The following is a 24,079-nucleotide window of genomic DNA, read 5'->3' as shown; positions in this document are numbered from 1 at the left end:
ATTTATTTTGAGGGATCACAAGTGAGAGACGGGCAGAGAGAGAATCCCAAGCAGGCTCCACGCTGTCAGCACAGAGCTTGATCTGGGGCTTGAACCCACAAACTGTGAGGTCGTGACCTGAGTCGAAATCAAGAGTTGGACAGTTAACTGACTGAGCCACCCAGGCGCCCCTGTTTTGTTTCTTAAATTCCACATATGAGTGAAATCATATGGTATTCATCTTCCTCTGACTGACTTACTACACTTAGCATTATGTCTTCAAGTTCCATCCATGTAATTGCAAATTGCAAGATTTCATTCTTTTTCATGACTGGATAATGTTTCTTCGTATATATATGCCACATCTTCTTTATCCATTCATCAATTGATGGACACATGAGCTGCTTCCATATTTTGGCTATTGTAAATAATGCTGCTGTAAACACAGGGGTGCAAATATCCTTTCGAATTCATGCTCTTGTATCTTTTGGGTAAATACCCAATGGTGCATTGCTGGATCATAAAGTAGTTCTATTTGTAACTTTCTGAGGAGTCTCCATACTGTTTCTCACTGTGACACCAGTTTGCAGTCCCACTAACAGGGCGCCAGTGTTCCTTGTTCTCCACATCTTTACCAACACCTGTTGTTTCTTATGTTTTTGATTTTAGCCATTCTGACAGGTGTGAAGTGATATCTTGTTGTTTTGACTTGTATTTCCCGATGATAAGTGACGATAGGCATCTTTTCATGTTCTGTTGGCTATCTGGATGTCTTCTTTGGAAAAATCTCTCTTCATGTCTTCTGCCCATTTTTTTTAATTGGCTTATTTGTTTTTTGGATGTTGAGTTTTTATATTTTGGATACCAGTCCTTGATCAGATACATCATGTGCAAATAATGGTAGAAAATGCCTTTAAAATGTAATGACATAAAGATAAATTTTTAAAAATGTTCTCATAACTAAGTTCATTTTTTTCTGTCATTAATTCTTGTTCTAGGCTTGTGTGGACGTCAGAGCCAGTTCAGTGTTTTGGCAGCAGATGGAATTTGCAGATAGCCTCCAGGGTCATCCCAAGTTGCCAGAATGGTTATCCACACACCCTTCTCATGGAAATCGAGCTGAGCACTTGGATAGACTCATACCTCAGGTGAGCTAAGACTGTATAAGGCAAGACTTTATTTTTACTGTATCACTTATTTTTAATGTTGTTACTTCTTATGTTTAGAAAAAGAGAGTTCTAGTCTAGCCTATCAATTATTTTGATTGCTGTAATCATGGGTTATCAGTTTTCAAAAGACTTGACTGAAAAGTAAAATCCTGTTTGTCCACAAGTCTTGGGGAATAAATTGGAGTAGAGTTGACTTTCTTGTTGGTGGATGGTTTAACCTTTTTAGTATCATACCTTTTAAACTTAACTGATTTGGCTAAAGTCTAAAACTCAAGGCATATTTTTTTTCAACATATTGATCCTAATTTAGTATCTTCTTGGTGATTTAACCTTTGTTAAAAAGCTTGTTAAAAATACCCATTAATGACTTGTACCAAATTTTTAGGTCAGTTGGTTATCTTGATATTGATGCTAGAATTTGTTTTCTTAGAAAAAAAATCTCTTTGTATTAGTTTCTTTTTAGTTATTTGTTTATAAAGGTAAAGTATGTGCTGTATAGTGTTTTGGTGTTTTTGTTTGTTTGTTTTTGGGTAGAACTCCTGAATGGATCAAGTTGAAGCAGCTTTCCCTCAAGTAGTTTTTACTATCTTCTGAAAATCTTTTGACTTAACATCATTCAAAATGTATTCTTTAGTTATCACATCAGTGCAGAATGCATGTCAGACATCTCTAAGCCAGGCTACATCTCTTTTCTCTTTCACTTGCATTAAATTTGCTGGTTGGTTGTAAAAGCGGAATATTCTTTAGAATTTAAGAATTGGTATTGGGCTGTTTGCTAAAGGATAACAACAGATCCAGGTGTATTATAAAAGTATCTTTCAGTATAACTTCAAATTCAACTTAAGAAATATTGAGTACATATTATAAGAAAGAAATGATGCTAGTAGGTACAGGGGATACAATAGAAGTAAGGTATGGTTCTTGATACTTTCATGCTAAGTACAAATTGATTCTTAATACAACAGGGAATATGACCTCTCATAAGAAAAGTTGAAATGTAGTGGTATGCAATTTGAAGGAATAGTAGCCTGCATCTAGTTTAAGATAAACAATCACAAGATTCATTCATTAATTTATGTGATCAGTATTTGTTGATACTCATTACTAATCTCCTATTCTGTGTTCTATTGCTGGGAATGAGCAAGGACAAAACAAAACAGGCTTTGCTTTCTTGGAGCTAGCATTTTACTTAGGTAATGGAAATAATAAACAAACATACGTGTGGTATGTCAAGTGGTGATAAGCACGATGGGAAATATAAAGCATGTCAAAGGTAATAGAGAGGGCTGGGCAGTGGAGAAAGTCTGCTAGTTTCTGTTCATGTGTTAAGAAGGGCCTCACTGAATAGAACCTGGAAAGAAGCCAGGGAGCCAATCTTATGTATATTTGGAGGGAGTCTTTTAAGCTGAGGAAGCAGCAAGTGCACAGGACCTAAAGTGAGAGCATGTTGGGTGTGTTCATGGAATAGCAAGGAAGACATTGAGGCTGAATGGAGTAAGGAAAGGTGGGAGAATGCTTGAAACTTAAGGGGAACAGACGATGGAAGGCCATCTAAATCACTGTAAGGACTTGACTTTTATGTCAAGTGATGGGGGAAAGCTAGTAGAGGGTTTTCAGCAGAGTTGACCTGACTCCTGTGTTTTACAGTGATCACTGGGGCTCCTGTGTGGAGAGTGGACTGTAGTGGGGCAAGGGCAGAATCAGAGAGACTAGTAGGCTCTTGCAATAATCCTAGTAAGACGTTATGGAGGTGGAAGAGAGAAAGAGAAGTGGTGAGATTTTGGATATATCTTGAAAGGAGTAATGAGAGAATTTGTTGACAGTTTGGGCATACTTTGTACCTTTCATGAGTACTGGGGGATAGCCAGACCTTTCTAAATATACTTCGTTTATACTCCTAATTTGAAGGAAAAAATTTTGAGAAAGAAACATAAGTGAAATTTACTTGATATAATGTATAATAATCCTTCATCTTAAAATAGGGCAACATAGAACCGGTATCGTATGTGTTTCATTAGTAATTTATGAGTGCTGAAGGTCACTGGCTCTGAGAATCTTCTTGGTCCTCCCTGAGACCCGGGACCTTGTACCACCTTGGGAGGTTTAGCCTGTCTCTAAAGTCATAATAACCACATGGTTTTCTTTCAGAATTTCTTTTCTTTGCATATTTGCTCAGTGAAATTCTAAAAGTATATAGTTTGCGTAAAGTGAATGACTTCTAGCCAACTTTCATCTGAAGCCTGTCCTAAAGTCTGTAAGAAATATGCGTTAGAGAAGTCTTTAAAATAATAATGAATTGACTAGTAAGTATGAGGAAAAGTGATTGGAGAAGCAAATGTTATTTGGCAACCAATGATGAAAAACACTGGGAGATTTTTTTCTTCTAAAAATAAACTATCCTAGTTTAGAAACTTAATTTGAAAACATCATATAATTTCTTATATTTTCCCCCCAAGTGATTAAATTCAATTTGAAAGTAATAAAACTCTACTACAATATTGGGAATAATTCAGTGGTTGAAGTGAAACTGATAGTACAAGAGTATATTGTTAATTAGAATACATAGTCATAATTCAGAGATTGGAATTCCCTAACATTGTAAGTCTAATTTCTGTAATGAAAGAAAGCAGTTCCTCAGGCAGTATATAGAATTATGTGAATCTATAGACTACTACTAATAAAGACTACTTTTTGTTGTCGTTGGTTTTTTGTTTTTTGTTGTTTTTTTGTTTTGTTTTGTTTTTTACTTAAGTGAGTGCAATGTTATATTCTGTCTAAAGCTTCTGTCTTTGACATTGCTGACAGTAACCCTGAAGTGATACACATCTCAAAGATAGTTGGGAATACCGTGCCATAGGACAGAGAAATCTAGGCAAGAGATGAGGATTTCAGAGCTACTTGAAAATGTTATAGTTGAAGCAGAATGGATGAGTTCACTTAGGAAGTAAGCAGAGAAAAAGATGCTGGACAGAGTTAACTGTATAAGGTAGTTTCCCTATTTAATTAGTAGGATAAAGATTGAGCTTCTGGTAAATCAGATTTATAAGAGGAGAAAAGATCAGGAAAATCAGGAAAGTAAGATGATTTGGTTCCGTGAGAACCCAAATCTTGATAATTTTTATTTTCTAAAAAAATTTAGCTTATTAAAGATTATATATTTCTTATTGGATTCCTTGAATATCATCAAAGAAATGTATTATTTTCTACCATAGCATATCAACATTTATTTTAAAATCTGTATTTTGTGCATTCAACAAATATTTATTGATTACATGTTATGTCAGACCATAGATGTTATGAACATAATAGACAAAAACCCTTGCCCTAATGAAGCTTATTATGCAGTAAAGGGAGACAGACAATAAATAGCATTAATTAGTAATGTATAGAATAAATTGCTAATATGATAAATTGCATATTAGTAATGACTGTTGATGAGGAAAATACAAGAAGAACAATGTATTAGCTTGGGCTGCCACAACCAGAGATTGGGTGGCTTAAGCAACAGAAATTAATTTCTTCACAGTTCTGAAGGCTAGAAGACCAAGATCAAGGTTCTGGCTTAAGCAACAGCAATTAATTTTTTCATAATTCTGAAGGCCAGAAATCCAATAATTTTCTTGCAGATTCAGTTTCTGGTAAGGTCTTTCTGGTTTGCAGATGGCTGCCTTCTAGAACATTGTGTCCTTACGTGGGGGAAGATAGCATGTTGATGTCTCTTTCTTTTCTTGTAAGGGCATGTTAATCCCTTCATGAGGGCTCCCCCCTCATGACCTCATCCAAACTTAATTACCTCCCCAAACCCCATCTCTAAATACTGTCGTAACATTAGAGGTTAGGGGTTCAACGTAAGAATTTGGGACAGGGGGAACAATTCAGTCCATAGCAGATAGATAACGTGTGAGCACAGGTGGTAGAGGTGTTGGAATAGCTCTTTGAAATGGGGCCAGTCCGAGAAGGTTTCACTGAGAAGATGGTATTTGAATGAAGAATTGAAATAAATGAGAGAATGAGCCATGTGGCTTCCTAGGACAACAGCTTTCCAGGCAGAAGAAATAGTAAGTACAAGTCCCTAGGGCAGGAGTGAGCCTGGTGTATATGAGAGACTACAGGGAAACCAGTGTGGCTGGATGGGGAAGCAAGGGAGAACGTGGGATTTGTAGTCAACGTAAGGACTTTGGATTTTGCTCACAGATGGGCCACCAGTGGAAAATTTTGAGCAGGGGACTAGAAGAGTGATAGGATTGACTTATGTTTGGAAAGAATGTGATCTATAGCTCCTACAAAGCACTAAAATCGTATAATTTTGAAGTACTTTAGTATATTGTTTAGAAAATAGACTAGTTATTTGTTTTGTTGTTTTGCTTTTAAATCAAGAAAATGCCCCCAAGTTAGAAAAAATATATACCCTTGCTGTTCTTTTAATGTGTATAAAGCATGTAGAAATGCCTATTAAATATAATTCACTAGCATTTAAAAAGGATAAGTATAGGGTTATAGTATTAATAATATTTGTAGTTAATAAGATGATATGCTATAATTTTATTTACTTGAAAAATCAGTTAAATTTAGGAAACAAATACTCCACGTATTTTGGTTACCATAACAACTTGGGTGAAAAATTGAAGAACAGATGTTACATCAACCTGTTGATGTTTAGTGGTATGACAGTTTTAAAATTCTACTTACACTGTTCAGATTTTAAATTTATGTATAACATAAGTTGTCCTTGAAAGAGATAACGTTATTTAACTTTCTTCCTATAAAGACTGTTATAAAATATGGATGAATAGATGTGAATAAGGGAAATTGTAAGATAACCCAGGGTAGAAATTTACCTGAAAGATTTATTTTATAACCAAAAGCATTTAGACTGAATTTTTTATTTTCTGTTTCTCTCACCATCTTACTCTCTGCCATCCTTTTCTTGGTTAGGGGGAAGAGGTGGAGAATGACAGAATGTAAAGGAAAAACATTTCAATGGCCTTATTGTTGTTTGGGGTTATATTATTATAATAATTTTGAATAAGATTTATTTCTTATTGTTTCTTAGAGCTTTCAATGTCAGCCTTATTTTTAAACTGTTTTTTAAATCTTGATGTTCAAATTTACCACATTCAGTTTTTATAGCTACTAGCAGGCTATAAATACATTCATTTTAATCTCATTTTATCTTGAATTCTTTAAACTTTCAGGAAGCTGGGAGTTGAACTCCTGTAAATCTCTCCTATGCGTTTATAATTGGACAAAGTAAATGCATAAATCGTTAATATTACACATCTCACGAGTTAGGAAATACGAGTGTTTAACACTGAAGTGAAATGTCGTTGTTGGCCAGTGTACACAAGCATACACTGTTCACCTCACAGAATTTCATTTTGTCTGACGTGGAGAGTGTGGAGGAAAAGGCAAATATCATAGCAGCTGCTGTAATTGAATTGGCCTCTGAATCATATAAAGCCAGGAAGCCTGACAGTAACATTGTCTAAAACCTTAAAAAAATATTATGGTGCATGTGATGTGTATCTACTTGAGACTGAAGTGAATGGGCTATTAGAAAAAAAAAATGCTTTTAGAGGAAAGAAAAGTATGATATCTTTAGAAAACATTAAAAAATTGGAGGTGATTTTTTTTCCCCTCTTGAAATGACTTGGTTTCTACTTTCAAAGGAAGCTTTTAACCTAATTATAAAGCTTCTGTGGCCAATAGTTTTTTTCTCCTGTTTTTTTTTCTTTTTTTAAAACCTAATTATTATAGTTTTATTTTTTATGAGTGAGTAATTGATAACTGTTTTCCTTGATATATAGAGCCCAGAAGAGTCCTGATGTGCACTAGCAGTTGCATAAATACTTCAGTTGTTACTGGGAATAAAATATAGCCATTTCATAATGTATCATTCTCACGTCAGGAGTGAGTGTTTGATTATAAATTTATTTGAAAACTTTTTCTTATCTTTCTAGAAGAAAATTGACCTGTGCCAAGTTGGCCTTAAATTTAATTGTTTGTATTAAAATTTTAGTTGTTTATAATTAATTTTTAGACCCCTTAAAAAACTAATCCGACTCCAATTTTCATTGCAGTTTATGAAAGAAAATGAATTAGAGGGAAAAAAATTTTTTTAAGGTAAAATCATGACTTACGCAAATATAAGATGAACAATATCTGAGATTTTCTTTAACTTACTATTACTGAAAGAGCCAGTAATAGGTTACAGGGAGCTTACAGGAGAATTTAAGAACCATAAGAATATAGACAAGTAGGAATGCTGAAATAACTTTACAAATAAATGCAAAATTGATCTGTTATGAGGCACTAATCAATTGCATTCCACCAGATGGTTCACTTACATTTCTGTGGATAAGTATTTGCATTGTTAATAGTTTTCTACTACTTACAGAGTTGTAAAACAACTCTAGGGCCATGAAAGGCAGAGGTGACGCTGAAGGATGCACTTGAGAGGATACCCCGATGATCTTTTTTGCCCGTTTCCAAGTCTTTCACATTTTTTTCGGTTTTTATTTTCTGTTGTCATCCGTTTGTCTTTCAAGTAAAGATAATAAATCAAATCATCCTGTCAGGCTTATATATACATGGAAGGATTTGTTATTTTTAAGTAGTCACATAGCCATCATCCTTGTTGTATTTATTTTCTGTCTCTCTCTTTTTTTTAATTTTTTTTTTACTGCTTATTTATTCTTGAGAGAGAGAGACAGAGTGTGAGTGGGGAGGTGCAGAGAGAGATGGGACACAGAATTTGAAGCAAGCTCCAGACTCTGAGCTGTCAGCACAGAACCTGACATGGGGCTTGAACTCATGGACTGTGAGATCATGACCTAAGCTGAATTTCGACCTTTAACTGACTGAGCCACCCAGGTACCCCGTTTTTGTTTGTTTTTAAACATGCCATTGACTTGCTCAACAAATCTAGCCCCACAGTCTATATTTATTGATTGTTTTGTTTTTTTTTGGTGAGATTGTCCAGCCTAACTTGTGTTAAAAAACAAAATTCAGCTGAGTAAATTTAAAGATTAAATTAGCTTTATTCAGTGATTAATGAATTGGGCAGTATCCCATCTAGCAATGGAAAGGAGCTCCAAAGAGCTGAATGAAATAACGACTTCTGTAGGCAGAAGGGCACAGGGAAAGAGGGGTTACCTCATCCTTCTTTGGGGGACAGAAGGGGACTGTCTGGCAGATTACCTCACTAAGTGCTGACCAGGAAAATCCAGATTTACTGGTTTAAAATTCTATTTCTGGAAGAGGTTGAAACTACAGTTAGATTAGTAGTTAAAGTCTTGGTTTGATGATGTGGGGCTTATCCGAGGTGACTCTATTTTGGGCCTATTCGTTCTTTTTTTTAACACTTGTTTCTCTATATACCTGTAGACAGAAGTTAAGTTTTGACGAGAATATTTTATAGGCAGTGAAGCTATGCTTTTCATATTAGGATTCCCTTAATCTGGCTGCTCCACATTAGTGTTGACACATTTGATCAGGGATTTGAATGGTGGTGGCCTGACCCTTCCTTTGTCAACATGGTTTTCTCTCGTAAGGCCAGCACGTGATTGTGGGGTAATGCTTTTAGGACTCTGTAGCCAGGTTTTCATCAACCTGAGAAGTTTCTTGATTGAGGGGACTATCATTGTCCTCTGTCTTAAAAGGCTTACCTGTATGTGCGTCTTCAGAAAGAATCTATAGAACAATGAAGAAGGAGCTCAGACCAACCAAATCAAATCTAACGGAATAAAAGATGTTGCAGCCACATTCTTCTCCCATGAAGAGTAGATTTAAGAGGTAGTTAAGAGAGGTTTTTAAAACATCACAATGATGATGAGTACATAATAGTTGGAAAGAAAGACGATCATAGGTAATTGTATTTAAAAGACATTTAGCGTCTGAGTGCCCTTAACTAATAACACCAAAAGGACCCTCATCTAAACTAAATCTAAAATAACAATCACAAAAAGCCTCTGAAATGCCCATGAAATGCCCATTTTCTTCCAGTAGGATAAACTTCAAAGAGTAGAAAAATCTGAAAAAAACAAAAAACAAAAACCCCAAGTCTCAGGTATAATTTAAAAGCTTTACTGCATTGGAGAAGACAGGCTAGGTGCCCCTGAAGCTGGCATGAGAAGGCTGATTTAACTACACTGAAAGTGACAGAAGAAGAAAGAATGATTTTACAAACGTAAGATACATCCGTTCCAGAAAATTGCTAAACTTGTGAATACAGCAGACAAGCTCTAAAAGTTTCAGTGGAGGCTGGGAAGAGCAGAATTGATGCCCCAGAGCAAAGACTTATTGATGCTGGAGATAAAGGAACATAGCACAACCAAACTAAAAGACCCACATCTAAAAAAAATATCTGAAAAATGGAAGAATACTGAAAAGACACAAGTCACGCTGCATATAACAGTGGTAAAGTCCAGAACCTTCACTTATGCCTTAGTTTCTTTGACTGTGATTTCTGTATCACATGTTTGATTTAGATAACACTTCTCAGAGTGGGCTTTTAGAAAAATCCCAAAGCATTATGGCTGAGAAACCCTGAAATGATGTTGCCTAGGTATATAAATCTATCAAGTGTTTAATCTTCATTGCAAAGACAGGATTTTACAAGCTGCCATATACAAAGAGAAAATTTAAAGACACATATGAGTAAGAATGACTCTAAATTTTTCCTTTTAGACTTTGGAGAAGTATAAGAGTTTAGGGGAAAAGAGATAAAACAACGAACAATGGAGGTAATACACTCGAGTGTGCTATCTAGCCAAACCAGCTTTTCTTTCTTTTGAAATAGAAGAAACTTTAATACATGGAACACATAAAACAATATGCCACGAAGTATTCAGCAGCGGTTCTCTTTCCAGAATCTACTGACGATCGAGAATTAGATAGAGTATGTAGTTTAGTTTGTTTATATATGACTGTGATTATAGCTTCCACCCTACTATTCTTAGAAAACTACAGCTCAAGTAAGGAATTAACAAAGAATTGAGTTGAAAATATGAAAAATAAGATTCAACTGACATAAAAAACGAAATGCTAGGAAAAAGATGTATTTTTTCATAAAATACAAATACATAAAATACAAAACTTTCATAAAAATATTAGTCGTTAACTTGGGCAGAAACGTGTATACTTAATATAAAAATGTTGTGGTTCAAATTATCAGAACATAGTACATTAAAATTAATATAACAAAAATTAAAATATGGGCAACTACATGAAAATTAAAATTGTTGTATATATAGGACAATAAAGAAATCCATAAACAGTGAGAACATGCCTTAAAATAAAAAAAAATTTGTAGTGGTTGTAGTTATATTTTCATGGATTGAGTGTCAAACATATAGGTCAAAAAATTATCAATTTAAATGTCTGTATTAGTAATAGAGAAAAAGAGAAAGGAAATTGAGAAATAAAGTGTGCCCCAGACAGGGAAAATAAAATTAAGTAGAAATAAACAAAATTTTAATAGTTAATTGTTTTAGAAATTGTGTCAAAGTGGAAATTATTGAATCAGACAGACAAAGAGTAAAATATAAATAGGATCAGTAGAAAAGCTACAATAATTAAAATGCAGGAAAACCAAAATACTTGAGAGCATGTTATTTTTAGGTAGATGGTGTTAATTAATGGCTCAGGTCAAGATCAGAAGTAATTAAAATGTGTGCATGCATAAGTGTATGTGTAAGAGAGAGAACTGCCTATGTGGGTACATCTAGAAGTAGAAATTGTAACGAGAATGTACCCCCTCAAATTAATTCTCGGGGAAAGAGGTAAGGTATAATTAAATCAAATAAATAAAAACGACTGTATTAGAAATCCATAGTCACAACAAATCAGCAAAGAAAAGAGCACCTAGCTAGGCCTGGTGGGGATTTACTTTAAGAATTTTTTGAAAGTTTGAAGAACCGTTATTCAACGAATAATTAACTCTAGCTTCAAAAAAGGGACATTGTTAATTATTCATTTTATGAACATTTTGTTTTCACAAATTGATAAAAAAAAATACCTTTAAAAGAATTTATGGACTGGGCATGAACCAACAAACAATACAGTGCCAAGTAACAATAATTATTTCCTCGGAGCAAGCAAATTATCCTCAGATACGTGGGTAGCATATGAAAGCAATGCTGTTAACACAGGAGAGAATTCAGGAATCCTTTTTGATCCCTCTCTTTCCTCTTTCTCTGTGTCTTCCCACAAGAAGATCCTGTGACTTCGCCTTTTCCATCCCTGCTGCTACCGCCCTAGTGAAGTCACCAGCATCCCCCGCTCCCCCAATTCACTGCAGCCAGCTCATGTTTAATCCTCCTGCTCCATTTTCACCTCAACCCCGACAGCCTGTTTTCAGTATAGCAGCCAGAACGGTCTTTTCAATGTCATTTCCCTGCATAAAAACTTTCAATGACATCTCTTGAATTTAGAATGAAAATCCAAATTCCTTAGTCTTTGAGTCAGGTGATTGGGCCACTGCTTCCTTCTCCAGTGTTTTTATGTGTCTCTCTCCCCTAGGTTTTCCTTGATTCCAGTGATTACACACTGCGCTTGTTTCCTCCTCACAGCTTCTCTACTCAATCTTCTTGCCTGAAATATTCTTCCCTCAGCTCTTTACATAAACGTCATCTCCCCTGGGAGGCTTTGTTCGATTCCCCCCATCTCAAATAGCCCTTCTTCCATGCAGCTGCTCTCTAAGAAAGTTCACGGTTTTGTTTCTTCATGTACACAACGAAAGTGATCTTGTTTACTTGTTTATTGTCTTGTCTCCTCCCCTACAGTGTAAGGCCCCTGTTTGCTATTGTATCCATAGAGCCTGTGACAGTCCCTGAGATGCTTAATGAATATTTGTTAAATGATAGCATGCTAGGTCATAATAGGAAAGATAGGCTAAATAATACTGGGTTAAAAATAGAAAAATTGGGCAGTACAGTTGAATAGCAGTTACATTCCCTCATGGAAATTTAGCATGTAGCAAACTAATAGTTGATAATGGGAAAAGGATGCTTAAGGGAAGTACAATAAAAATAGCAGCGGTCTTGGGAGCTTTGGGTTTTAATTCAGATCTACCACCCACCTAACTTTGCAGAAGTTACCTAATCTAACCTTCAGGTTCTTCATCTGTAAAATTGTGATAATATCTCCTGTTTTATGTACATACTTAAGTATTTGTGTCGTAAGGTCCTGCCTTTTCCCCTCTTTCCTTGCCTCTCTCTCTTTTAAGACATTTCAATGACAAATACTCTACATCAGGCCCAAGATTTTAAAAGTGGTTCAAATCAGGGGCGCCTGGGTGGCACAGTCGGTTGAGCATCCGACTTCGGCTCAGGTCATGATCTCGCGGTTCGTGAGTTCAAGCCCTGTGTCGGGCTCTGTGCTGACAGCTCGGGGCCTGGAGCCTGCTTCAGATTCTGTGTCTCCCTCTCTCTCTGCTCCTCCCCTGCTCACACTCTGTGTCTCTCTCAAAAATAAATATTAAAAGTGGTTCATATCGTAACGCCAATTTAGATAAGTAAAATACCTGGTACAGGACAAGGCACATAGAAAATGAACAGTATATGTTAGTTTCTTTCATGTCTAGTGGGAATCCTTAGGTTGGCTAATTCCATATTTAACTCCAAATCTTCCTTGGGATTCTTAGAAGTGTATATTTTTGTTATTAGAATACATTCCTGCTTTCTCTTAGACTCTCGATTCTTAAAGAGTGTTTTCCCTATGACATTTATTATAATGATTTATTCATAGCTTGTGTTTTATAGGTGTTTGTTTAAAATCCACCATGTATTTATTAAGTATGTGTTATGTAGAGTACATACAGTTAAATGCAGAAAATGAAGTAAAGGCAACAGAAAGGCATATTCTTGTTGTGGGAAAATATTGCTGACTTTTAAGGAGATGAAGCTATATTTAATAAGATAGATTTGAATTTATAAAAATAAAAGATGTTGACACCCTGAAATGTAATAAAATAAACGTGGAAAGGACAGTAGAAAATAAAAATTTTACCAACATATGTGATAAAATCTTACTGTGCAAAATAGATGAAGATTTGATAGAAATGTCTATGGTCTAATAGGATTTTGTTTGCTCGATAGTTGGAGGAGAGGATTCACACATGTAGAAATATTCATAGAATACCTTTATGAAGAATATATAGTTTTTCTAGCAATTAAACGTAGGTCAGACATCTCAAAAGTACGTTTATTCAGTAAAAGATTTACTCAAGAAACAATGTGGTGTAAAAAATTTAGTACAAAAGCATGCAGTGTAAGAGGATTAAAATCAAAACAACAGAAGTAGATTCTCATCCCTTTTTTTTTCCTAAGTCTTCTTACTTTTGTGCCTCTTCCCAATTTTTTTTTTTAAATTAGACTATTTTTAAGAACAGTTTTAGGTTCACAGCAAAATTTCATGGAAGGTACAGGAGGGATTCCCCATATACCCCTTGCCTTTGCTCAGTCTCCCCCACTATCAAAGTCCTGTGCCAGAGTGGTACATTTATTACAGAAGGTGAACCTACACTGACCCATCTTTATGACCCAGAGTCCATAGTTTATATTAGGGTTCACTCTTAGTGTACATTCTGTGGGTTTTGACAAATGTATAGTGACTTGTATTCACCAGTACAGTATGACATAGAGTAGTTTCATTGCCCCACAAATAATCTGCCAATTCGTCCCTCTCTCCTTGCTCAGCCCTAACAACCGTGGATCTTTTTAGTGTCTTCGTTGTTTGCCTTTTCCAAAATGTTATGTATATAGTCAGAACCATATGCTATGTAGCCTTTTTAGATAGATTTTTTTTTTCACTTAATATGCATTTAACGTTCCTTCATGTGTTCTCATGGCTTGATAGATCATTTCTTCTTAGTGCTTAATAATATTCCACTGTCTGGATGTAACACAGATTACTTATCCTTTCACCTACTGAAGGGCATTTGGCTGCTCCAAGGTTTGCCAATTATGAATAAAGCTGCTGTAAACATTTGCCAAGCAATTTTTTGTTCCCTGCCAGTCACTTAACCTCTTTGGGGTTTAAATTTCCTCAATCTGTAAACTGCAGCTGATGATTTCCAAAATTTCTAATTTTGGAATTATATGGTTATTATCTAGTTAAAAATCATGAAATCTTATGTTATACTGATTATGAATAACTTAGTTAATAGGCCTGTATGCTGAAGACATTATAAGTTGGTAAAGCCTTTCTGATAGAAAGCAGTCTGGTCCTGTATAAACTAAAAGTATACTCTGTTCACATCATTCTTTTGGCAGGTATACTTCAAGTAAACCCAAATGGAAGTTATAACATTTTTTTTAAGCAAAGATTTTCATAGGGTCATTTATTAAAGCCAAGTAAAACAAAATGAAACTATGGAAACAATTCAAATGCCCAGTGATGGGGAAATGCAAAGTAAATTGTGTGAGGGCAGGGATCATGACTATGTATCCTGACTGATGTGTACCTAGCAGATCATTCAGTGTGGTGTTCTAAATATTGGCCATTTAGAACTATGTAAAAATACTGAATAAAAGAACTTAGGGGAGAGAGAAAAGCTTTTACTGAATATAGAAGATTAGATGGCATTCTGCTTTCCCCTTTGCTGCTTTGCATCTCTCATTGCTAAACTCAGCTTTACCAGCTGTTACTTGCTAGGCTCCATACTTGCCCCTTTACTGACACCAGTGAAGGTCTCAGGCATGTGATGTAGCAACCATAACGTAGTGGCTTCTCACTTGGAAAAGGACATCAGCGTGACTGTAAAGGAGTTAAAGCAAGAGTGGACTGTGTGTCCCCATTTTGCCAGGGCAGGCTCATTTTGTGCCTGATGTCTCAGTGCTTTAATAGCATCTTACACTCTCAAAGGTGTTCTGCTTTGGGCAGTAGGTCACCATTTTGCTGAGGGTCTGACTTTCTGTTTATTTCAGTGCTATAGTTGTGAAACGTTTTCTTGATTTTTCAGTTAAGTTTAATGAACATTTTTTTAATGCTCAGTAGATGATTGTGAGATACAAAGAAAATTCAGACGAGGCCCCTGTCACCACAGAATTTCACTTCAATGCTTTTTCCTCTTTAGTTTATTTTGGTAAACCATAGCCTTCTTCAGAATCAGAAGTGTTCCTAGATCTAAGCTCCTGCCCTGGCATTACCCATTTAGAAGACCTTTTTCTGGTTTTCCTCTGGTTGCGTGACCTTCTCTCCTTTGGAACTTAAAGGAATATTCCCATCTAAGAACCTATGCCCCTACCATGTGGCACTGTGGGTATTTGGGATAATGGAATTCCTTGCCCAAACACTTTTGAGCCTGCTTCTGGGCCTGTGTGGATCTCTTCCCTTGGACACATGCACACAAAGCTCCTCATAGTGCCCAGGAAGCCAGGGATAGGAGAAGGGAGTGGACAGCAGGCCAGTGACAGGAAGTGGGTAGGTTCCCTGTAACCTTACACATTCCAAAATTCAAGAATTCTAGTTTTGTACCTGCCTTCAGGGTCATTTTGAATGTGTATTTCTCAAAGTGGGAGAATAGAACATGTTTTCTACAGTAGTTTATTAGCTTGACTTACTGCTTTTAGATATTTAAACATATGGTATCTGAGTGTTTATATTCTTGCCATGGACCCCACAAATAGCAGAGGCAGCCCCACTCATAGTCAAACCTAAAACCCTATGACCTGTGAGAGCCTACATAATCTGCTCTTGCCCATGCCCTGCTCTGCTCCAGCTGTGCTAGCTTCCTCACTGTTCTAGAACAGTCCAGGCACACTCCCATCTCTGGTCCTTGCATCCCTGCTGCTGGTACTTGGAATGCTCTTTTTCCAGGTACCCACGTACCTCTTCCCTCTTGTCCTTCAGCCTTCAGGTCTTCTCCCCAGCTACCCCTCCTCCTCTCTGCCCCCATCAATATTTAACAGTGAGACCTTGGTAGGCTAATCTTTCTAAAATTTTACTATCCCCACAAACATTGATTGTTTCCTTCCCAGCTTTACTTACATCCCTTAACATCCCTCACTATTAAAAAGTTAAAAGTGGGGTGCCTGGGTGGCTCAGTTGGTTAAGTGTCTGACTTCAACACAGGTCATGATCTCTTGGTTCCTGGGTTCGAGCCCCGCATCGGGCTCTGTGCTGACAGCTCAGAGCATGGAACCTGCTTTGGATTCTGTGTGTGTCTCTCTCTCTTTCTCTCTGCACCTCCAGCCCCTGTTCACGCTGTGTCTCTCTTTCTCTCAAAAATAAACAAACATGAAAAAAAAATTAAAGTTATAAGTAATAAGAAACTAAACTAGCTCCCTCCCCTAAATATCTTTCTTTTAACCCCCATTAGATATAAAATGTTTTTGCTTTAAAAATTCACTATTTTAGGGGCACCTGGGTGGCTTAGTCGGTTAAGCGCCCGACTTCTGTTCAGGTCATTATCTCACGGTTCATGGGTTTGAGCCTGGTGTCGGACTCTGTGCTGACAGCTCAGAGCCTGGAGCCTGCTTCAGATTCTGTGTCTCCCTCTCTCTCTGCCCCTCCCTTGCTCGTGTTCTCTCTCTCTCTCTCTCTCTCAAAAAATAAACATTAAAAAAAATTTTTTTTAATTCACTATTTTAGTTTTTATGTCTTAAAGTCCTTTATGAAACCACTGTAAAGAATCACATAGATCTTCAAGTCTAGTTATTTAAAGCTCCAATCCCCCTACCTGCCCTCAGTTTTAAGGGTAACCATTTCCAGCTCTTAAATAATTCTTTTGGTATTTCCCACCACGTCTACCATCACATAGTCATATTGCTACTTCCTAACTTTCCAGTTTTAAGCATTTCCAATTTACTTTTCCCCGTAGAGGATGAGAACGAAGGGCTCCTTTATCACTGATACACCTGTGCATGCACCCACATGTATCCAGCTCTCCCTCTTCCAGTTGTTTGTTTGTGATTTGGGGTAGATCAAGATTCATTGTTTTTAAAACTGTAAGCACCAGTCACAGCTGAACCATGTCATCATTCTGTGATTACTTTTCCTGTAGCATTTTGTTTTTCCAGGAATTAAAAATTGTCATGATTTTGATCTGCTTAATCTTGTAGGTTATTAGCATCATTGCTCCCTCAGACTGTCCTAGTTACATGTATCTTTCTTCAATATGTTCATATTTCTATATCCTCTTGTTTTCCTTTCCTTGAGAAAGTCTTAGAGTCTTCAGATCTTTTTAAATCTGAATAGTGTTCTCACAATCAGCTCTAGTGTGACTGAAATCATAGAGATACCTCTCGTTTATCCCTAATAGGACATCAGACAGTCGCTGCAGATATTTTTTTCAAATATATTATTGTATAAACAAATAATAAAAATGTAACTATTTACCAGGAATGTCTCTATGGTCCTCTTTCACATGTTGTAATTAAGATACTTTTTATTCCAAAAATATAGAATGTATTCTTATATTTCACTGTTTTGCATAGAGCATAGTAGGAATTACTGGAATAATTTATGTATATATTTATATGTATATATAAATTTATATATGTGTGTGTATATATATGTATATATATATAGTGTGTGTGTGTGTGTGTATATATATATATATATATATATATATACACACACACACACATATATACACAGAGTATTGTATTCTTCATTTGTAGGCCCTTAAAATTAGAGAGATATGTAATTGCCCACCACTTTCTGGACCAGACCCTCGATTACTGTTCAAACTCAGCATGAAGCATTTTCTTGAAGAATCGGAAAAAGAAGACCTAAATATCACTGCTAAGAAACAGAAAATGGATACTCCTACCATTCAAAATCAGAAGCAAATACCCTTAACATACATAGTTGAGAAAAGAACTGGCAGTTGAATTAAAATTTATGAGACATGGGATATATGAAGAATGCAGCAATTCTTACCATTTTTATGTTCCTTTAAAAAAAATGATGTTTGAAATACAAAAATTGTATATTCAGGGTCAAATCATGTATATTACAGGTATTACCTAACTTCTTCTACTAGGTATTTTCATGAAATATTGATGTATTTTAATCTATTTTAAAATCTCTTCAATGAAGAAAATGTCACAGAATAAATTTGTATTATGTTTTACTCTGTCTCATAGTTGGTTTTGATTTGGAGGCAGACCTCTAGTGGATGAGAAGTCAGAATGTGCAGTAATTCTTGTTGTAGAGAGAGTTCCACCTGAACCTAAACTGGAGCTCAAAGTCTGGGTGGTTATGGTGAACTGGGAAACTGATCATCAGTCTGAAGCACTGTTTACAGAAGTTGATTTGCACTTGGATAGGATTATGTGGAACAGGGGACCTTGGGATAGAGAACTTACTGGTCTTCTCTTATGGACTCCGAGGGGAAAAAGGACTGTCTAGGCAGAAGCTGAAGAAGCTGTTTTCATAGGAGGCCAAAGGAGTGCTCTTTGTGGTCCAAGTGACAATGAGAAACACAACAAGGAGGTAGGGTCATTTCCTTGCAGACACAGTGTGCTGCTAATGTTGTGAAGTCCTAACAAAGTTGTGTCATCTTGGCTCCTTCACGACATTACAATTTGGGAGTCTTGGGGGTTCTCAGAGAAGGCAACCACCCTGTTCTCATCGAGGGTACCACCAAGGGTGTGGGAGAAGGTGCCACCCACAAATTGACCTCCCTGGGCAGCAGACATCAGTAAAAGGTTGGAAGGAGGTGGGAGAAGAAGCACTAGGCACAGCCCGAGCGGTACTCAGAAATTACTGTATATTCTGGAAATCTGGAAATAGGGTTCTAAAGTGTATTATTATGTGTATAAAATTATTTGTACTCCCAAACTGATGAAGTCTAGTGATGTTGAGGTTCTCTTCCTGGTAGGGACATTTTTCTAAAGACACATTACATTAAATGGTTTCTTAGAGAATTGCAGGGGAAATAAACGATCTTTTATTGACTGTCTGCTATGAGCTGGACCCGTTTATTCCAAAACCCCATGAAGTAGGTTGTAGTGGCCTCATTTTACAATGAGAAGCAGGCTTGGAGAGGTTATGTGGTACACCCAGGGACTCTCACCTAGAAAGAACAGAGCTACATCTGTCTGGCTGCAGATCAGTCTGTCTCCACAGCTCTCAGATATCTAAAACTATGCTAGCAGAGGGAACAAATGCGATCCTCAGTTGTGTCTTAGCATCCTCATATAGGGCTTCAGTATAGGTAAAAATCTCCTAATTATAAAATCAGGATCACCTACCTGCAGGATGACTTTCTAGGCACTCCTCTCACACCTTTCCATCAAAAAGTGTACACGAAGAGGCAGGAGGTGAGGCAATTTAGGACAGTGGAGCCTCTCCCCACTGCCTCTGAAAGCCCGTGACTTCACATTTGGGATGCGTCCTTACACCTCTCCTTAGACAAGATATGTACCTAGTTACGAGGAGAATTTCAGGGGCTGCTGCTTATATTTTCCAGGGCTTACTACAGATGAGTGGGAAGGACTTTCTTGATCTGCACACAAGATAACATTTGTAAGGAGGAGGTTCAGATTAACTGTTGTAGTCATTGCAGTCCTGTCTGAGGCATTCTATAACGTGTAAAGACGTTTGGAGAATGTCACCTAGAGGTAAACAGTAAGACAGGCCGTCAGATTTCCCTGTATATTTCCTGAGAAAATAGTGTCGTGGAGGCCCTAGTCGATATTTCCTTCCATCCCGTTATCACATCTAATTGTACTGTTCGGACTTCCTAGGAAACATATATAAGTTGACATGTCGGAAGGAACAGAGAAAGTATCAAGAGAATTCCTTTATAGTGCCTGTGAAAAAGACATTTTTTTAACCCATGGGATCAAAATACAAAAGAAATGTTACATTTCGGTTCAGGGTTTTAGGAGAGATTAAATAGTTGGATGTAATATGTATACATATGCTCTAAGTTCTATATGGAAAAGACCTCTAAGCTCTGCATTTAGTTGCATACCATACTGACAGGGCTGTTCATGTGCCTATAGGATTTAGGTGTCATTGGTTAGTTTCTCAGTTGTTAGGAGCATGATGCCAGTAAATACAAGGCACAAATTCAATCTAAACTCCCCTGTAATCCGGGTCATTGTAAGGGTGTCCTCTAAAACTAAATTCAAAAAGAATATGTGTATTTACTGCTATGTCTCTGGTAACTAATGATTTTTGACATAGGTATCCAATTGGTATTTTACTGATGATGTACACTTCACATCACCGGGGCAAAGGATGATGAAAAAAATAAAAAAAGAGAAACAGTTATATGTTATGAAATCTCTGCCTCTTTGTAGCCATAGGACCCTGGACAAGTCACTTCAAGTCTCTAACCCTCATTTTTCTTTTCATTTGTAAAATGGGGATAAGAAATCCTACCTTGTAGGGGTGCCTGGGTGGCTCAGTCAGTTAAGCATCCGACTTTGGCTCAGGTCATGATCCCACGGTTTGTGGGTTCAAGCCCTTCGTCAAGGGCTGACAGCTCAGAGCCTGGATCCTGCTTCAGATTCTGTGTCTCCCTCTCTCTGCCCCTCGCCTGCTCACACTCTGCCTCTCTCTCTCTTAGAAATAAAGGAACACTTAAAAAAATTATATAAGAAAAAAGAGTGTCGTGAGGTTGACATGATGCTTAAGGAAGGTGATGTACTGAAAGCATTTAGCATAATGTGTAGAGCGCCAAACATAATACAAATAGCCACAATTTATTGAGGGCTTACTTTGTACCACGCACCGTGCTAAGCATTCTTCAAGCACTGATGAACTTCACTGCAGCCCTGTGTGTGATAGGTATTATTTTACCCCCCATTGTAGATCAGGATGGTGAAGTTGAGAGGGTTAATGAAACTTGCTCGATGTTATATGGTGTATTTCTTAAGATTATTTTACTTGCAAGAACAGGAAAAAAAAAAACCTCAAAATTTACTGCCTCACCTAACAAAAAAGCCCAGAAGCACACTAGCTTTGGACATGATTTAGTCCAGAGTATTGTGATATCGTCAGAGCAGTGGCTTTTTCTCTGTGATTTTTCTCAGCTCTGGTTTCGCTCTTCCCTGCTGATGTCAAGATGGCTGCGAGCAGCTGCCAAGGTTACCTTGCAACTATTGAAACAAAACCTTCAATACTAACTGCAATCTCTAAAGAGCAACCCAGAAACAGTAACCACCACAGGGGACGGGTGATCCCGACAGGCTGGAGCTGAGGATGGTTACAGTCGGCACCCTACAAACAGAGTGGCTCACGTACAACCACAGCGCCTGTTCAGTAACTGGAATAAAAACCTGTTATGTTTCTCCTCTTTCAGCAGGCAAAGAAACAAGATAATTCTTTGCAGATTTGGTTCAGAAATGATAACTTAATCTGAGCAAAAACAATATTGCCTAAGTTTTGTTTCTGTTGATAGTAAATTTGCATTAGTGTATTTGCTTTATCATCCGTAAGATATTTTTTTTCCGTTGCTCCTATCCTCAAAACCAGCCCATGTGATTGGAAGGACAAGTGGTGTTATTTACTCATAAGGAAGAAGACTAAAGCTTGGAGGAGTGAGGCAAGTTACCCAAGGATGCACTTCAAGTGAAAGTCTGAACTGGGATCAGAAGGAAAGGGTTCTTGATTTGTAATCCGGTGCTCTCTCAGCAATACCACACTCTTTGTGGAGGGAGGTGTTACCTACATTCTTTATCTGGAAACCAAAGCTCAAAGATACTAGGCAACTGTGTGCCCAGCACTACTCCGCTCATAATGGCAGAACTGAGATTCAAACCCTCATCTGCTGACTCCAAAGTCTGTGCTCTCCAGCTAGTTACTGCTACTCCAGGTGGCAAATCTCAGAAAGGAAGTGGTGATGAAGAGTGTTCATTTCCTTCACCCCTCCCTTGGGAACCCTCCTTTCTCTTAAATGCATTCATTTTAATACTCTATGACAGGTGGTAAAAATATTTAAGTACATTCATATATGGGAGGGCTAAATCATCTTATAATGTGTTTTTTTGTTGTTTATTTATTTTCAGAGAGCGAGAGAGAGTAGGGGAGAGGGACAGAAAGGGAGAGAGAGAACCCAAGCAAGATCTGAACCACCAGCACAGAGCCTGACACGGGGCTCGAACTCATGAACCATGAGATCATGACCTGAGCCCAAATCAAGCGTCAGAAACTTTACCGACTGAGCCACTCAGGTGTTCCTTACATTGTTTTTATTCAGACCTAGAGAGTTCCTTAATCTGTGGTGAGAAATATCTCTCACTTCGTTACTGGAAGGAACCCTGTCAGTATAAACCCCTTTACACCAACCCCTAACTTCTGTCCGAGAACCAATAGCCTTTAGAGGTAGGCCAGTGACTCCCAGCCTTTTAATCAAGGACCCCTTTTATATGACCCGACTGTGTGCATGGACTTTTACAGCACACAGTTCTGTCTTGAAGGAGTGGAGGGTATAGACTCGTGACTAGGGTTTCTTGCTATGCTGGCTGTTTAGGAGTTGAGTTAGTTGGGTGTGGGGCATAAGTCACAGTGTGATCCTGCTTGCACGTCTCAGAATTTTTGTGATATCATCAAACACCAATCAGGACCTCTGATCATCATGTGATTTCTGGTATTATCAAAATTCTAGCCAAGAGAAAAATTTCTGATTTTAATTAGTCTGGGTGGCCTAATTATGTGAGAGAAAATATAAAATTTTTAGTTAGGCTCTCTGAAATATTAAGCATAGCTAAAAGATTCCCAGTACCATCTTTGTGGACCATAAGGAGCCTAGGACCTCATCCTGGGCCACACGGGTCTGAAGTCAGATTGCCGTCTTCTTCTCTTCAGAATATAAAAGAAAGTAAAATTAACATGTATTAATTTTGACCAGTATATTTTTGTAGGTTAGGGATGATGGATGGTCTACTTAAGTGTTCTGTTGTTCTATATTTAAAGATATTTTTAAAAGCAATTATTGTTTTTCTACACAGACAAGTTGAATTTGATTTTTTTTCTACAACTGTTCTTCTGATGTTATAGTAGCCTTGAGAGATCGAGGACAACATGACTAGTCTTATTTTGGGGGGAGCAACATGGGATTGTAACATCTGCCCTGATTACTTCCCAGGATTATTATGGGTTTTGAATATAGTTAACATGTATATGCTTTTTAGAGCATCCAAACAGCTATACCCCTGCTGATTCTTATATTCTAGCATTGTCTTAGTCTGGGCTGTAAGATTATTAGTTAAGAGAGGTCATTTCCAAAAGGATGGCCATTGCCTGATCGAGTACAACACAGAATTGAAGATGATCTATTCTTTTTTTTTTTTTTTTTAATTTTTTAATGTTTATTTTTGAGAGAGAGAGAGAGAGAGACAGAGTACAAACAGGGGAGGGGCAGAGAGCGAGGGAGACACAGAATCCGAAGCAGGCTCCAGGCTCTGAGCTGTCAGCACAGAGCCCGATGCGGGGCTCGAACCCACGAACTGTGAGATCATGACCTGAGCCACCCAGGCACCCCGAGAGGTGCCTCTTGAATCAGTATGAGAATAGAATAGTAGAAAAAAAAAATAGAATAGTGACTAGCATCGCCTTTCAGCGTTGTCAGGGCAAGCTCCTCACAGTGTGAGTCTCCCAGTTCTGTCCAGCAGGCTAACGTTCTGGTTAGGCTTTCCCTTAAGAGCCCACGCACTGCAGTCCGAGCTGGATTTGATGCCAGCTCGTTCTGCATAGGTGAGTGTCCTCTGTAAAAGCTCGATTTTCTTCCCCTGGAAGATGGACATAGGAACGGTTAGGGCGTCGTGATGTGTATGAGGCCCAAATATATGCCCAGGGCTCAGGATGCCAGCATGGAGGAGGTATGTGCATCAAGAGTGTGTGACAGCAGTTCGTGGGTTCGAGCCCCACGTTGGGCTCTGTGCTGACGGTGTGGAGCCTGCTTGCAATTCTCTCTCTCTCCCCCCCCCCCACCCCTCTCTGCCCCTTCCCTGCTCTCTCTTTCTCTCAAC

At 37.6% G+C, this 24,079-nt stretch overlaps 1 protein-coding gene across 5 annotated transcripts in view; it reads left to right on the top strand.

Moving 5' to 3' along the window:
- OMA1 (OMA1 zinc metallopeptidase) overlaps positions 1-21,531 on the top strand; it is an 80,911-nt gene extending 59,380 nt beyond the window's left edge. For 4 of the 5 annotated variants that reach the window (XM_045477574.1, XM_045477577.1, XM_045477578.1 and 1 more), the window contains 2 exons: positions 978-1,127; positions 17,774-18,228. In XM_045477574.1, the coding sequence (XP_045333530.1) occupies positions 978-1,127; positions 17,774-17,986 (363 nt within the window). In that variant the 3' untranslated portion in view covers positions 17,987-18,228. Of the gene's footprint in view, positions 1-977; positions 1,128-17,773; positions 18,229-21,142 lie in introns of those variants that run through there. The other variant, XM_045477576.1, reaches the window with a different exon arrangement.
- The last annotated feature ends 2,548 nt before the right edge of the window (positions 21,532-24,079 follow it).

This window comes from Leopardus geoffroyi, chromosome C1 (genome assembly GCF_018350155.1).
Source record: "Leopardus geoffroyi isolate Oge1 chromosome C1, O.geoffroyi_Oge1_pat1.0, whole genome shotgun sequence".
Taxonomy (NCBI): domain Eukaryota; kingdom Metazoa; phylum Chordata; class Mammalia; order Carnivora; family Felidae; genus Leopardus; species Leopardus geoffroyi.
The sequence above is the reverse complement of the archived record's forward strand: the minus strand, read 5'-3'. Positions and strand labels throughout refer to the sequence as shown.